The sequence below is a fragment of the Hippoglossus stenolepis genome, chromosome 19 (genome assembly GCF_022539355.2).
Source record: "Hippoglossus stenolepis isolate QCI-W04-F060 chromosome 19, HSTE1.2, whole genome shotgun sequence".
NCBI lineage: Eukaryota > Metazoa > Chordata > Actinopteri > Pleuronectiformes > Pleuronectidae > Hippoglossus > Hippoglossus stenolepis.
In genome coordinates this window covers 19,398,808-19,415,936 of record NC_061501.1, presented here as the reverse complement: position 1 = coordinate 19,415,936, position 17,129 = coordinate 19,398,808, and the positions used below count along the sequence as shown (strand labels likewise).

General features: G+C 44.2%; 2 protein-coding genes across 2 annotated transcripts in view; both read left to right on the top strand.

Annotated features, from left to right (window-relative positions):
* The first annotated feature begins 56 nt into the window (after positions 1 to 56).
* Positions 57 to 7,376, top strand: pdha1b (pyruvate dehydrogenase E1 subunit alpha 1b). Its single transcript, XM_035142039.2, is given in 14 exon segments — positions 57 to 208; positions 1,375 to 1,395; positions 2,058 to 2,204; positions 2,904 to 2,969; positions 3,070 to 3,243; positions 3,617 to 3,653; positions 3,656 to 3,742; positions 3,837 to 3,928; positions 4,054 to 4,146; positions 4,704 to 4,859; positions 5,249 to 5,320; positions 5,457 to 5,524; positions 5,734 to 5,842; positions 6,152 to 7,376. Coding segments are annotated over 14 exon segments (1,347 nt in total). The 5' UTR covers positions 57 to 148; the 3' UTR covers positions 6,317 to 7,376.
* Positions 7,377 to 8,213: 837 nt separating this feature from the next.
* Positions 8,214 to 17,129, top strand: part of rps6ka3b (ribosomal protein S6 kinase, polypeptide 3b) — a 36,772-nt gene continuing 27,856 nt past the window's right edge. The window contains exons 1-2 of the mRNA XM_035142024.2: positions 8,214 to 8,567; positions 13,173 to 13,232. Of these exons, the coding sequence (XP_034997915.1) occupies positions 8,505 to 8,567; positions 13,173 to 13,232 (123 nt within the window). The 5' untranslated portion in view covers positions 8,214 to 8,504. The remainder of the gene's footprint in view (positions 8,568 to 13,172; positions 13,233 to 17,129) is intronic.

The following is a 17,129-nucleotide window of genomic DNA, read 5'->3' as shown; positions in this document are numbered from 1 at the left end:
TTCAGCTGTGGGAGCACTATAAAAGCTAGGCGGAACCAATGCTGTGCTGGGCCCCGTGCTCCCCGGACTCCTTTCCCGGACGGACAGTAACAGGGTATTTAGCAGCTCGCAGCCGCCGCTGGTTAATCCTCCGTGTTCGCGCAGTAGCATGAAAACCATGTTGACCATCATCTCCAACGCTCTTTGTCGCATCACTGGCAGGAATGTGGTGAGTGGTCCCGGGTTAACGTTGAGCTGGAGGCCGGTTCTGAGCCGAGCCGGTCCGTGCTAAGCCACGGTTAGCCTCGTTGGGCCTCGCGCTGACCTTGTGAGCGGCTAACGTGGCTAACACGTAACATTAGCATGTGCCTCGCTGGTTTACCGCTTGTTAAACGTTTTGGTTTCGCATGTTGTTAAGCGGGTAAAAGGCTGGAAACGACCCGGGTTAAGTGTGGAGGCGGACATGCCTGAAATCTAACACGTGTTTGTGTGTCTGTGGTTGTGTCTGTGGTTGTGTCTGTGGTGGTTTGGCCTCCCCACGCAGGAAAATACAAATGCTGATCGATATCTGCTTTTAAATTCAACCCAGGCATCAATACATTGACTTTACTGACGAGGTTAAAGTTGGTTTCTACTTGTTACATCACTTCAAGTTATCAAACAGACAGAACTTTAATATTACAATATTAAATATACTAAATATGTTCAAACTGAGTCTTTCTCACATGCAGAAATTATAAATTCAATGTAGTTTAACTGAGGAATCAATACATTGACTTTACTGACGAGGTTAAAGTTGGTTTCTACTTGTTGCATCACTTCAAGTTATCGAACAGACAACTTGTTATTTCTCTGTTTTGCAGCGATGCTTTTCTTGTAGTAGCAGAATAATACATGTGAAAGCTTCATTTAAAGATGCACGATGCTTCTTATTGCTGCATGTGTTTGCATGTTCGGTGAGACAAAGGACCGTCAGTGAGCCGCAGATGAAAGTGGATTATTAGCAGATATTGTGAATCTGTATTTTCTTTGCTCAATGTGTAGTTGGATAGAAAAAGCCTGAGCGCTGGCAGCAGCATGTCTGTGACATCAGTGTCTCCACAGGCAACAGAAACCATCCATCACACACGAGTTCAGATCATTATGGAACTCGTGTGTTTTTCAGGCACTAATGTCTGACTCTGTTTTCATCATCATTCAGTTATTAACACATTTCACTCGATTTCCTCGTGCCTGTAGAGACTCTGTTGTGGTTCAGCTTTGTGTTGCGCTGTCGCTCCTTCCCTCCTGCTTCCTCTCCCTGTGTATTCACTCTCGCACACATTACACACACTCACAACAATCCCTATTTATGTCTGGCTTCTCTCCCTCCTCCTCCCCCCCCCCTCACCCTAGGGAGCTCAGACAGTGTCGGAGGTAAGCAGCTCGTCGCTCTGCTGATGTTTGTCTGTAGGCCTCATCCTACACGTCCTCCCCGTTCTGTTGGTTCCCAAGGAGCTTCTCTAGACTGGACAAAATGGTGCAGCTGAAAGATTTCACTCTAAATAACATGAGATCTTATGAAGAGTTTCCAGTTACCCACAGTGCAACCTGTCCATCTTTTATAGTTTGAAGCAGGTCAGAGTTTTTAGTCTTTGGATTTCATTTCAAGCAACACCAAGCAATTCTTTAAGCTTAAAAATGAGTTTGATGGTTCGGTTGCTTTGAACAGGAGGAATGTTTCCTCTTTCATTCCCTCTCTTAACATGTATATAACAAATATGAAGTTCAGAATATGTGTTGGGATGCAGATGTTAATTTCCTCATCTATATGTTTATTTTGTTATATTTGAATCTAAAACTTGTGACTCAATGTTTTATGTTTTTAGAACAAATCTGATAAGTGTTAAGATGTTGTGCCGCTCCTGAAGTATCAGCTGACGCGTAGACACTGTTGGACCATGTGTCCCCATGTGTCCCCATGTGTCCGGTCTCCATGTAGCTGCTGCTTCTGCTGTTTCCCCTGTCGACGTCTCCTCGTCTTGTTCACTCTGTCGCGCTCCTCTGGCTCTGCTCTGATTGGCTCCTGTGTTCCCCAGTTGCTGATTGACCTGTCAGAGTACGTCAGTCTAACCTCGCCGTCGTCGCCCGACTTGGCAAAGACCCGGCGGCAACCAGCCAAACCACCACCAGTCAGTACTAGAGCGCCTGTGGATCAGTTAGTTAGCCCCCAGAGCGACCCACCAGTAAGAACACGACCAGCATCCTCTGTCTGATCACTAACAGGGCTGGGGAAGAAATTCTGAATTAAAGGAAAATAACCTCTTTAAGATTAGATTATTGACTCTGTTATCTCCATCTCTCTGTGATTTGGTCTTTGTCCCTTTTTTCTTTTCCTCCTGAAATGTGTGAATTCACTAAATGAAGATGTCTGATGAGGGTGAAACCTTTTTAGCCGGTATCACAGATTAACTGAAGAACTCGGACTGCAACTAACACTTGTTTTCATGAATAACAATCTCGCGCTGTGAATCTATTATATTTTTGTTAAGATGTGTTGACTTGCAAGTTGGTAGCAATTTGGACTTTTCTCAGACGGCATGTGAATTCAACAGTCTCTCTATAAATATTTTTACCATTCAACCCAGTATTGGAGGATTAAATGAGATTTAAAAACCACAGCTGAAGACTTGACTGGTTTTACTCTTCCTCCCAGTTACTGACTGTCACACATCACAGTTGGAGTTGAGTTCTTGTCCACTGTAAACCACTGGACCCTCCCCCCCCGATCCTCTGCCTCTCTACACCCACTAACCCTGCAGCTGCTGTGAAGAGGCTCTGTCTGTCTGTGTGGAAGACTTGTGTCCTTTTAATTTAACTTTGTAATGCTGCAGTGATGTATTTTGTGTACTTGATTTAATGTTTTGTGTCCTCTTGTCCACCAGGGTGCCCGAGTTGTGGTCTCACGCTCCTTCGCTGACTTGACCACTCAGGCGACCTTTGACATCAAGGTGCAGTGAAACATCAGCATCTCTGTAAGTTTTCTGGTTTTATGCACATTTTGAAGAAGCTGCTAAAGATTTGTTTCTTCCTCACTGTCGTCTTGAGTAGAAATGCGACCTGCACCGTCTGGAGGAGGGTCCCCCGGTGAGGGCGGAGCTGACTCGGGAGCAGGGTCTGCAGTATTACCGCACCATGCAGACTGTGAGACGCATGGAGCTCAAAGCCGACCAGTTGTACAAGCAGAAGATCATCAGAGGCTTCTGTCACCTGTACGATGGACAGGTACGAACGCAGATTACACTCGGTCGTCTTTTGTGCTTCGATGTAACTTCGCTGTCGCTCTGTTCACTTTTAATTAAATCTGCGAGACAATTGCTGAACAGAAAAATGCTCTTGTAAAGTTTGACATGAGAATCTAATGGTTACTTAGACATTCACCAGAAAAGAATCTTTGGGAAAAACATACAGAGACACACAAAGAAGAAAAACGTGATTGTACATGATATAAATTGGGCTTTAACTGGTACTGAAATAAAAAGCAAAGTTTTGTGGGAACCTGTAGTTTGTTTAATCTTTCTAACTAATGGGGGTGAAAACAACTTGGCAGAACTGATAGACTGCTCCACTACATGTCATAAGGTCCGTGTCCTCACAGGAAGCGTGTGCCGCAGGCATCGAGGCAGCCGTCACGCCTCTGATCATCTGATCACAGCCTACCGCGCCCACGGGTACACGTACACCCGCGGTGTGGCCGTTAAAGAGATCCTGGCAGAGCTCACAGGTGAGGAAGTGCTTCATGAATTCTTCTGAATTTGTGTGGGTTGATCGAACGCCTGAAGTGGTTCTACACGTCACATTTCTTCGTTTCTCCTCAGGTCGTAAAGGAGGCGTGGCCAAAGGCAAAGGCGGTTCAATGCACATGTACGCTCCACATTTCTACGGAGGCAACGGCATCGTGGGAGCTCAGGTAGCACGACGCACAAGCAGCATGTACAGACACGCATCTACTGGCAGATTGTCTGATGCTCTCCTGGTTCTGTGGCGCCTGCTCTGACATCATAATTCTTCTGACTCTGCTGTGTCGTCGTCCAGGTTCCTCTGGGAGCCGGCATCGCTCTGGCCTGTCAGTACCAAGGCAACAATCAGGTCTGTGTCACGCTCTATGGAGATGGAGCAGCCAATCAGGTAAGATGACCAGAGGCCTAACTTTCAAATACACAAACTATTTTTGTATTTTAGGATTGAAGGAACATCCCTAAAAATTAAAAAGATTTATTTTTGTGAGCTTTAATACTTTTAGGGTTTTGTATTGTAATTTGTGTTTGTATATATACCACAGCCAAATAACATTCAGACAGACTGCATGTTAAAGTGGTAACAAGAGTAGAGCCAATACTGACCTTGAGTAAAACTTTTGTATACGGATATACAAGACCTAAGATGTCATCATATGAAATTGAGACTTAAACCCTAAACTTTACTATACATAACTATAAAGTGCACGTCATTTCTGCGTAGTTTATTCTGTAAAATCATATTAAACAACATAAATGCAGATACATTTATTAAGTAGATGTTAGTTCCTGTCCTTTACACTGAAATTATTCAGGGAGACGATTCAATATTCACTTTCTATTTAGAGATAAAGTTAAAGATTCATTTGAATGTTAAAACTCACTTAACCTTTTAATAATATGGACACGCTGCTGAATCCCTGCTCCCGTCCTCTCTGGTTCAATCAGGGCCAGATCTTCGAGACGTTCAACATGGCGTCCTTGTGGAAGCTGCCGTGTATTTTCGTCTGCGAGAACAACAAGTACGGCATGGGCACGTCGGTGGAGAGAGCTGCAGCCAGCACCGACTACTACAAGAGAGGAGACTTCATACCAGGAATCAGAGTGAGATTCAAACACGACACACGTGAAGCTGCAGGAGAAGCAGCGTGGATGTTTTAATTTTATTTAGGCAGCTCTGAAGCTAGAATAAACGCTCACTGTCGTTCTTTGACACCGGCTAAACGTGGGGGTCCTGGGGCAGAAGCTGCAGCGTGTCTGTCGGCCGTACGCTGCAGCTGGCCTGTCTGGACCTAGACTAGAACAGGAGGCGGACCAGCCGTCCTGGCAGTTGCAGGTGTGAGCATGCACCTAGCTATCTGATGCTCATGTATGATACTGCACACAAACCATTCACAGGAGCCTCCGACCTCTGGCTGCTCGTTTATTATGAAGCTTCGTGGAAACTTTAGTTTCTTCCCTGATGTCTTGTGATGTTTGTTTTCTTCTCGTAGGTGGATGGGATGGATGTCCTGTGTGTCAGAGAGGCCACCAAGTTCGCTGCAGATCACTGCAGGTCTGGAAAGGTGTGATGAACGTCCAGCTTTGAGAGTAGTGATGATAAACCAGGGCTTCAGTCGGCCCTTTTATTTCTAGCTCTGGATAGATCCTCTCTACTCTGACAGTTAAAGGAGTCTTCAGAAATGTCCTGTTGTGTTTCAGGGTCCCATCATCATGGAGCTGCAGACCTACCGTTACCATGGACACAGCATGAGTGACCCTGGGGTCAGGTGGGTTATATCTGACTCGGTGACCTGTCGCTCCTAAGCTGTTTATTATTTCACTCTGGATACATTTCTTGAGTTTAATTTCAGCCTCTGGTTCAACTTCAGGTGTAGAGATGAGACATTAATTTCCCTCCAGTCATTTCTTCATGGTTCCTGTTGGTGATAAACGAGAGCTGGGTCCTTTATTCTAACTGTCCTGTCACCTTGTGCAGCTACCGCACTCGTGACGAGATCCAGGAGGTTCGCAGTAAGAGTGACCCCATCTCCATGTTGAAAGAGCGCATGCTCACCAACAACATGGCGTCTGCAGAGGAGTTCAAGGTGAGAATATTCTATGGAATGTTAATTTATGTTGGAAAATGAATATATCAGAGAATTGTTCGTTGACGAAATATCTTTTTCCATCAACGATCTGATCTCGCAGTAAAATATCAACTGACCGTGACTCCAGCCTTATGAAGCTGTGTTTTCAGACACTGGCTCAGGTCAAAGATGTTGTTTTGTTTTAATAAATTAGACTTTCACACTGACATTTAATCAAAATAGAAATCTTTCCTTAACCACAGCAACTTCTCCCCAAAACAGGAAAGTACCTGAGGTGTAGAGTTGATACTGAATTTATCTCTTCAGGAAATTGACATAGCGATCCGAAAGGAGGTGGAGGACGCAGCTCAGTTCGCCACGTCAGACCCAGAGCCGCCACTGGAGGAGCTCTGCAACCACATCTTCTACAACAGCCCCCCCCTGGAAGTCCGCGGGACGCACCCCTGGTCCAAACTCAAGTCCATCAGCTAGACTCGCCCCCGACCTTCTGACCTTCAGGGGTAAAACCTCCTCCCAGTGCTAAACTAGGCACTGCAGAGAAACATTCAGCACCCCCGCCCTCCACCTTAGATCTCAGCATTCCGCACCTTAATGGGACCTGAAACCTCAGTGTTATTTATTTTTGAGTTTTACATAGAAATATTTAAGATTTGAAAGATGTTCTTAGTGCACTGTGTGTACTTTTAAAGGTGACTACACAGATATTAAATACTGCAGGGGCTGGGCTAGTATACGCACAGAAGTTACGCTTTACGTTTTGAACTTTAGTTTTGTCAATGTGATTTATATATCTGTTACATATTCCCTCTGTGTGTATCCAGCATCTTTAGCTGCCTGGCTTGTAAATGTTCAGAAACCAATCTAATACTCCATCTGTCTTTTCCCTTTTAAAGTCATTTTACTGTTTTTAAAAACCGCACAGGACAAGAGCCATGAGTTTAAAGATGTATTTATTGAGTTGAATGAGTTTTAGGAAAATTTAAATTATTGTTGAGCACTGATGTCAGCTTGTATTTATTCCTCTTATATGCACTACAATATATTTTCTGTTTCAGGACATGAGTTTTAAGAGTCTGTGGTTTGAAGACCTGTCTTTCCTCCATGTAAAGAAAAGCACTTGGTGCCAGTAGATATTTATGTTACACTTTATTTGGGGGGAATGTGACAGTTTTAAAAACTGAGCAGAAGAAAATGTATTTTCTTTCTGGTTTCAAGTTCCTCACAATGTTTATTGTAATAACCAGGAACAGATATGAAGCTTTACTTGACCATGGATGAGTTTGATGAACTGAAAGACTGTGAAATAAATATGTTAAAAAAAAGTAACGAGTGGAAACGTCTCAATTTCTTTTGTACATATTAATATCAGCTGCTACAACAAGTAAAAGAACTTGATTGTCCTCTTGAATTTTTAAAATGTATGTACAGCTGACATACTGAGATATATTTACTATAAGAAGTAATAGAGTTCAGGTTATGACGCAATATTACTATGAAATATTCAATAAAGACTAAAGAAGTGAACAATGAACCATCTGAGTTGTGTTTTCTTCCCTCAGCCACTAGAGGTCAGCACCAGACAGGATTCTTCAGAGCAGCGTCTGAAGCCACATGAACAACTTCTCGTTCTAATCTATGAACAGTTAATAAAACTCACTGTTGTGTTGAAGCGCTTTGATGTCATTTCATGTCCTTTTGTGTTAATTGTTCCTCTTTTATAAATTATTAGGTACTCTTGTCTCTTTGTGGTTGATTTTCAGTTCTTGTGGTTGTTGTGTCTGTCCTGTGGTTGTTTGTCTTCTCTTGTGGTTGTTTGTCTGTCTTGTGGTTGGTCTTCTCTTCTGGTTGTTTGTCTGTCTTGTGGTTGTCTGTCTTGTGGTTGTTTGTCTGTCTTGTGGTTGGTCTTCTCTTCTGGTTGTTTGTCTTCTAGTGGCTCTGCAGATTCCATTTGGTCATTGTGTCTTTCTGGTTGTTTGTCTGTCTTCTGGTTGTTTGTCTTCTCTTCTGGTTGTTTGTCTGTCTTCTGGTTGTGTGTCTTCTGGTTGTCTTGTCTTCTGGTTGCTCTGCAGATTCCATTTGGTCGTTGTGTCTCTGGTTGTTTTGTATCTGAGTTAGTTTTGCTTCTCTGTGACAGACCCACACACAGATCAATAAATCAATAACATGTCCAGTTATGGTTAAAGTGAAGTTGTGAATCTTTGTGGATTTAAATTCAGATAAAGTTTATCTGAGGGCGCCGCCTCCTGACGTGACGCAGGCGTGACGTAGCAGTCTGACGGACAGGTAAACCGACACCGGCCGCCATATTGGGAAACAACGGAAGTGCGTGCGCGCGTGTGTGTGTGTGTGTGTGTGTGTGCGTGCGTGTGTGTGTGTCTCCTCCTCCTCTCCGGAGGAAGGGGCGGTCTGAGCGCCACAGCAGATCCGGAATCAGAGTTCGCTGGCTCGGCTCCGCTCGGCTCCGCTCGGCTCGGTCGGTCGCTGGGTAGTTGGGCTCCTGGTTCGGTTCCAGCCTCCAGACTCGGACAGACATCTTCACGAAGGAGGAGCAGGAGGAGAAGCAGGAGAAGCAGGAGAAGCAGAGTTTGTAGTGGAAGAGCCGTGTGACGGAGGGAGGAGCCGCCGGAGTCCAGAGGAGGAGAAGTAGAAGGAGGAGAAGATGCCGCTGGCTCAGCTGGCTGACCCCTGGCAGAAGATGGCTGTGGGGGGGACGGCAGGAGAGGTGAGGGCGGCCAGGCTCCACACACACAGACACACAGAGACACACACACACAGAGAACACACACACACACAGACACACACAGACACACACACACAGACACACACACACACACACACACACACACACACCTACAACACACACAGACACACACACAGAGACACAGACCTACCCTACAACACACACAGACACACACTTACAACACACACACACACCACACACACCTACAACACACAGACACTGAAACACACACCTACAACACACAGACACACACACACACACAACACACACACACACACACACACACACACACACCTACAACACACACAGACACTGAAACACACAACAACACACACACACCACACACAACACACCTACAACACACACAGACACTGAAACACACTTACACACACACACACACACTTACAACACACACACACACCTACAACACACCTACAACACACACAGACACTGAAACACACACTTACAACACACACAACACACACTTACAACACACACTAACTAACAGCACACACACACACACAACACACTGACTAACAACACACACTAACAACACACACATAACATGTAAAATACACCACACAACATGGTCCCATGATAAAATACACATTTAAAAACACAGTTGTCTGATGCATTAATTACAATAAAGCTCATTAAAAGACAACTAAAGTGATATAAATACATCTTAAAGTATCACTGGACCTCACTGTGTGTAGGAGTGAAGTAGTACTACAGGTACTAGTTAGTACCAGAGAGTCCATGTAAACTACCACATGTGCTGAAGTGTCCTCAGGAATAACACAACCGTGTGACAGTGATAAATTGTTAGGTTGAAAATGTACTTAAGTGCAAAAGTGTGACGAGAAAGTCAATGATAATTATATTAGAAGAATATGAGAAACATGAGTGTCTCTCAAAGCTTCGAAACAAATGTGATTAAATCACCTTTAAGTGTCACAAGGTCACATCAGTGTGTTCAGTGTGAGAGTGAGACGTTCGGTGAGACCTTCATCTACAGCTGGGGTCACTGCTGAAGCTCCTCAAAGTACATGTGATTCAAATACTCCTCATCATACAAATCGAAAGAATCCAGGGATGCAGCTTAAAATCGACATATTGATGAAGTATTTCCTCCATTAATCAAGTTTTATTTATAATCAATATTCCTTCATCTCCAGCCCTGAGGTAAAAGCCTGAAACAGAAACAGCTCAGAGTGAGTTGGTGGTTTTTTCCTTCTAGCTCTTCCTTCCTACAAGTGTTAGAATCTTGATAAAGAGCTGGAGGCGGTGCTACCGCGGACGCCTGATTCAGGAAGTGCTTACGTCTTCGTGTGTGTGTGCACTTCCTGTATGAGGTGTCACAAAGGGTGCATGGAGAAATAGCTGCATGTGTGTGTGTCACTCTGTAGGCAGATTGTGTAAAATCCAACCTGAGTCACCGAGTGTGTGTTCTAACAAGCTCGTACCTGCTCGCCGTGTTCCCACTCCACCTCTTTCCACCTCGATATCAACCAGACGGGAACGTGCCGACACGCTGCCGCTGCTCGACGACGCCGACCTTCGACCTGTAGTTTTACACCTCTGCACGCCGATGTGTCTGATAGCCGAGCGCAAGCTGTCGTACCGGCTTTTTCTAGGCCACCGCAGAACAAAACAAACCAGCCACTCACACACACACACACACACACACAAAAGAGTGAGTGGTGCAGTTGTGGAATGAAGTGGAGATGCTGCTGGTGGATTTTTGCCCTAAAGACAAGTTCATTCAACACAAACCTTATCACACACACACACAGACACACAAAGAGCTGTAGTTGTCTGGTGAACAACACAACGATAAGTAGAGATGACCGCGGAAACAAGTCTGGCTCTGTTGGATCAAATATATTCAACTACAAGACAAACTGTGTCAGAAAGCTGAAGGAAATGACAACAATTAACAAACTCACTCTAAGACTTTATCTTAATAATCAGGGAATTCATTGCATTAAGTCAAATTCCAGTTTGCTTTGCGTTTTCATTCAGTTCTCTAATAAGCATCAACTTTAATTTGTCTAAACAGACACAGCTCCAAAACAAATTTAACATTTAAAGCAGGACATTTTTAATGAGGTCGAACAGACAAAGAACTGGTGTTTATGTAGGTTTTAATACAAAGAGAACAAACTGCACTCATCAGAACTACATCCTCTATAAATGGTCAGATTCATATTGTGATGGGATGGTCCCAGTTTTCAATAACACATCCACAGTCAGTTTTAATCCCTCATTCCCACAGAAACACTGAAAGTGATCTTGGTTGCTGTCGTCGTTCCTCCTGTCCGTACTTGCTCTGAAGTGATCCCTTCCTAACACAGCTCCTGTATAAGAGCTAGAGAATCCACATTCCTCTTTCTGTGCACGAAATGCCTTCACAACGTTGAGCTACACCCTGACACGAGGCCTCCGCAGCAGGAGGTCCACAGACCCGGCAGGCATTTCCCTCGTTTTGTTGTCCCGCTGAGCTGTGTTGGAGCGACGGCAACAGAAAAAGAGAAACACTGTGGTCAGGTGACAAACGAGAGGAAGAGCAGTTAGTTTGCAGCGATTATTGCGTAAGTATTGCGTGAGCGCTCATTTTAAACGCTGCCTTTTAAAAGTTCCGCCATTGTTGAAAATTCTTCCTTGTGTCCTGTGTATCATGTACTATTGGCTACACTGCCCCCTACAATTTCTGGTGGGACTGCTCCGTCTCGTCTGCATAAGCTTTCAGAAGACGTGCACAAATACGGACTAAAGGAATTCAGAAGCCTCTGTCCGTTTCCATATCTAACGTTGAGCACAAATGAGTCTTTAAGATAAACATTAAAAAATATGGACCCCGATAACAAAACTGCAAAAGAGCTGTTTTCCTATAAAGAGAAAATAAGTGGAGCCCACACAGCATTATCATTTCCCTTGACCCTGAATGCACCGTGTGTGAGGAAGCAGATACAGATCATGTGGTACCAGGTGGAACCTTTTGATGCTCGCTGCTACCGACAAAACGCAGTCGATAGCTCAATGCAGAGGTTTGCTGGGTGGTGAGGAGAAAGAGAGGCGTGAGGTGAAAGACACAAGGTGCATGTTGACGTCCTAAAAACACCCAGAGGTTAGTTATAAATCGACCCATTACATTTAAGAACTTATAAAACCTTTAGATTCAGATCGATGCAGTTTTCTTGACGACATCACGCTTCATCTCAGAGGCACGACTCAGTTAAATCAAACGCCGTTAAAACACTGAAGAAGAATCTTGCGAGTTTCTGTGAGATTTGAAGTCGTCGTGTGGTCGTTCTGGTCAAATCCTCTAGTGTGTGCATCAAAACCAGGTGAAGTGATGATTTAAAAACGGGCTTAGACGTCATGATTGAACCTCCATACTGAGGCTCCACCCCCCAACCACTGCACAGACACTGTAACTCCAAATGACGTCAATGACACAACATGGCAGCGCTCAAACCTGGGATACTCTGGCTTCATTTCTGGATAGTGGGAGGAAGTAGAGACACGTCGTCCATCTTTATTTACCGTCCGTGGTTCCGACCCTGCGTTCCTTCACTCTGAGCAAAACCAGAGCTTTTCCCTTTCTTCTCCATCTGCAGCCCTGTCCTCTCGATCACCTTCTGCATGTTTCTTCCTCTTCCTCATTATAATCCATCTCTGTCGCTGTCCACCATCCATCTCCTGCTGCTCTCTCCTCTCTGCTGATTGCAGACTTATCCTCTTGGCTCTTGGCAAATAATAATCACCACAATATAATTGCTTTTATTGTTGTTATTGTTTTTTTGTCATGCGGTAGTATCAGTGGTATCAGTGTCTGAATCACAGCTGTTGTTCCAGCAGGGAAGCAGACAGGCCGTTAATCTACCTTACGTAAGGCTAATTCATGTCTGTTGTTTTCGCTCTGTCCCCTCTGGCAGAGCAGACGAGGTAGAAGCCGTCTGAGGTTGGTGGCCACGACCGTCTGCGACTTTGTCTCGCCCTCCTTCTCGTTTTAATTTCAACTCTGGTCGAATTCCTCCGTTGCAGGGAGCAGGAGGGAGAGGATGATGAAAGACTTTCAAAATAAAAGACGCCCACTCATTGTGCAGCTCGCTTCACCTCAACATCAAAACAAACGTGTGATGTGACTAAATAATGAAGCTGTTCACAGACCTGATCTACACTCTACACGCACAGCAGCTGGTCACAGCACATCATTAGATTAGAACTAGGTTATAAAGTGCCCTATTTAAAGGTGGAAATCTTTAACGGGATGATCATAGTAAATATTTTGATGAAGCTGCCGATCAATACTTTGTGTCCCCTGGAAACCCGTTTGTCACGTGTGTTACCTGCAGCAGGTTGACTGACTGGGGATCTGTCTGAAACAGGCCTGTGCAGTAGAGACTTGTGTTTACAGGGACGTGGAGGTGGAGGTGTGGTTGTCCCGACAGACAGTTGTTCAGGTGAACATGCTTCAACCTGCTGCAGCCGCCTGGTTTGATCACACAGGAAGCAGCTGCGAGCCACCGTGTCGCCTCTGTGTGTCAGGTATGTGTTAATGCGTCTCTCCCTCTGTTGCAGGATGCTCATCACGACCCTGAGGACTCTGCGGGCGATGACGACTCCATGCCTCCTTGCACCGTAAGTCCAACTCTTTGTGTTTGGAGGATTCTATTAGTCCTGCCTGACAGTTACCAGGCTTTACTTGTAAACACAGCGAACACTGTTTGTTCTCGGAACAGCTGAACACTCGGAGCTCGCTGATGCCAGCTGCATGTGTGTGATACGCAGTCATGAGTTTGAATAGCCCTTCCTGTGGTTTGGACATTGCAACCTTGTGTGTGTGTGTGTGTGTGTGTGTCTGTGTGTGAGTGAGTCCTGCTCTTCGATAATTTGTGCACTGTTTGTAAAAACGGACGCCTACTCCTGCTGGATAATTGCTGGTATGAAAGTGAAGCTCAATATTAAACTCATGAGTCATCTTCAGGCAAAACAGCTCGCTCGGTTCCTCTGCGCTGCTCGACATCTTTATTTATTTGTGTTGTTCATCATATTCCTGCCGTTATTATTGGATTAGATGTTTGTTAAACCTTCTTTGTCGTCAGCGTGCATCATACGCTTCCTCATCACGAGTTTTGTGTCACTTTCAAACAATACAATCATATTAACTTTGTTTTGATGTTGTTGGACATTATCTTGTCTCATGATGCAGTTTGAGGTTAGAATTTACAGTGTAAGAGGCGCTTTTTACACTGTGTCTTTGTTTTGTGTTTATTTTCTTGTAACATATCAATTTAGTATTTTCAGACCCACGGTTGTCTGTGCATGTTTTGTTTTAAAATGCACCTTTATTTGTGTTTCACATAAAGGTGGGTGGAGCATTAGATTATATCGATCTTGTCGTGGTGCTGCCACTTATGAATATTTTCATTGTCAATTAATCACCCTGTCACCTTTATGATTAACTGATTTATCGTACAGTTTATGTAATGTTATAAAATGGTTAAAAAACAAAAACGTTGATATATTCACACATCTTGTTTCGTTCAAAAAGTCCAGAAACTCAAGTTATGTTTAGTTCACAGTGAATTATTACGAGGAAAAGCAACAACTTCTCTCCTTGTCAAAGCTGAAACGATCTTTCAAAAGGTTGTAAACGTGTAATATTCCATTTGTGTTATTTCTTATTTTTGTCCTCGTGTGATCTGTTTTAATGAAATGTAAACTTGAGTAACGATAACATTGAAGAAAAGTTTAGCGTCACTCATTTGTGAGGTTTTGTGATTTGACAGTTTTGCAGTTTCTCACTGGTTCTCAAGGGACAAGTTGACACAACAGTTGTCACCACAAGCCTGCCTTCGTTTTCTGTCAGCATGAAATGGTTCAGTATTATTCCAACTGGCATCGCACTGCTCGCACACTTCCCACTGTTTCAGTCCCATATGATGTGTCCCACTTTCATGCTATACACTGGTTTGTATTGGTCTTATTCTGTCACACACAACATGCACATACTGCAGAAAACAAAATCAACCACAACTTAAGTTACAGATTCAGACGTGCAGGGACAAAACATGAAATGACATGAAAGCATATAACATGAAAAAGGTATTAAACATAGAAGTGTTTGCTAGATTTGCAGCTGTTATTAACCATTTAATAACAGTAAAATATGAGTGTTTAGAAACTTTGTGTGTTGATCGATTTTGATTACGATCCATCTTTGTCCGTCAGTTAACCAGTGAATCTCCAGGCCACTTCTTTTATTCTGTAACCGAGGACAGAGCAGCAGATAGTCGAGTACGATCAGAGTTTCATCTGTGCTGCAGCCGAACTGCATGAATGTGGGCAAAGATGAATATTAATGATAACATTTGCATCACACTGACACAGAAAACTGGGATGAAGAGAACAGGCTGTTAACAAGCTGATGGTGGGGAGTCGGTGGTGAAGAGCTACACAACAGATCACTGCAATAACACTGTGTGTGTGTGTGTGTGTGTGTGTGTGTGTGTGTGCTGCGGCAGGCAGGGCAGCTGCACACATTGATTTTTAAATGCAGAGGAGATGGCTTATGGATCGACTGTCTGAGAAGAGCTGAGCACCCACACACACTCGCACACACACACACACACACACACACACACACACACACACACAGACGCAGGAAGAAAACGAGATGCACAACCTCTGTTGCAAAGGAGCTAAAACTGCATGAACGTCACAAGGATGTGAGGATGAATATGTTATGAAGCTGTTAATGAGTGAGTTGAGCTGTTCCTCTGGCTTAACTGAGTGTGAAACTCTGTGTGTGTGTGTGTGTGTGTGTGTGTGTGTGTGTGTGTGTTGGTTTGAACTGAGGTAATGAGGCAGCTCCATCTCTGTGGCACATTGCTTAAGTCTTCGGTGTGAAACTGAGTTCTTCCCTCATCTAGATCTGCAGTGGTCGATCAACAAATGGACAACAAAACATATTTGACATGACATAAAATCCACCAGATATTTGGCATTTTTGCTTATTTGCAATATATCACGTATAGTCATAGTAAAAATGTTGTAATGATTATTTTAATGATACTGTTGTTTTTTTGCCTCCTTCGTCACTTACATTCACACAATAAAATAATCTGAGCAATTCCAGTACGTTCCTCGAACTATCGCCCTAATAAATAACCAGTATGAATCCTCAGAATTTCAAAGAAATGTCCTCTTTCATGGTTTAACAACTCACAATGTTCCTCACGAAGATAGAAGTACAAGAAGACACACACATACACGCCTCAGCACTGAATCACAGACACACTCACACAGTCATTATCAAATCCTTTACACACAAACACGACAACACACCCATCAAGTGTGCTGAGTCGATAACACACACTCATCGTCAGATACGACTGAAAGAAGGCAACACATTCACTTGTGTGAATTCACATGCTGACTGCACTGCTCATTGTTGAGTCAGACAGACACACACACACACACACACTCATTGATGCCCCCAGCGAGGCAGTAAATGGTTTCCAGACAGCGTTAGGAACATCGCTGCTCTCTGAGGGACCAACTAACATCTGCTGCCATCTGCTGCTGCTCAGCTGTGTGTGTGTGTGTGTGTGTGTGTGTGTGTGTGTGTGTGTGTGTGTGTGTGTGTGTGTGTGTGTGTGTGGGTGTGGTGTGGTGTGGTGTGGTGTGTGTGTGTGTGTGTGTGTGTGTGTTGGACAGACCCAGGATCATGTTTGGACCCAGGATGAGGTCATTTATTCACAGTGGGAGAGACTATCCACCATCTTTAGTGTCTCTCTCTTTGTGGGGAGCGGGTCAGGGAGATTGTTGTGATTGGTTAGCGAACACACACATGGCGTTCTCCTGGTGTTATGTTCTCGGCCTCTCTGCAGTGGACAGTGAAAACTTTATGGAATTTTTTTCATCGTGGTCTTCCACCAACATGATAATTGCTTTTTGAGAACCTCCTTAACTCGAGACTACTGTTCTCTTCTGAAGCTGAACCCTCTCTGGTCTGACCCCACACACAAAGATCAATGTCTAACAATATACATTTCTCTCATATACCAACTTAGACAGTGAAACAGTGTTCACTGAACAGCTGTCAGGTTGCTCCATGCATCAGCCCAGTGGGGGGGTGTTCATGCCCCCATCTTTGGCTGGTCGGACTCGTAAATGTCCAGAACCTCCACCGCTCCGGTTCTGAGCCTGACTGTCTCTTTGACTTCAGCTCAGCAGGCGAAACAGCAGTTTGTACAAGAGCGAGTTGACCTGAACATCTGGAGGAAGCGCTGGTCGAGGTTTCCGGTTGACCCGAAGAGTCCGGCAGTGAGGGAAGATTAAAAAACACCTGACAACACATCCTGCATTCGTCAGGCTGACTCCATGTTGCCTCCCAGTCACTGACTGTGTGGAAAATGTGTGAAAACATTATCCCAGCTTCAGGTGCTTAGCATAAATATTCAAATTAAGCCTGGATCTTTGTTTTAGTTTAATTCCTCCACTTGTGCAGGACCTGGCCGCCGCCCAGTACAA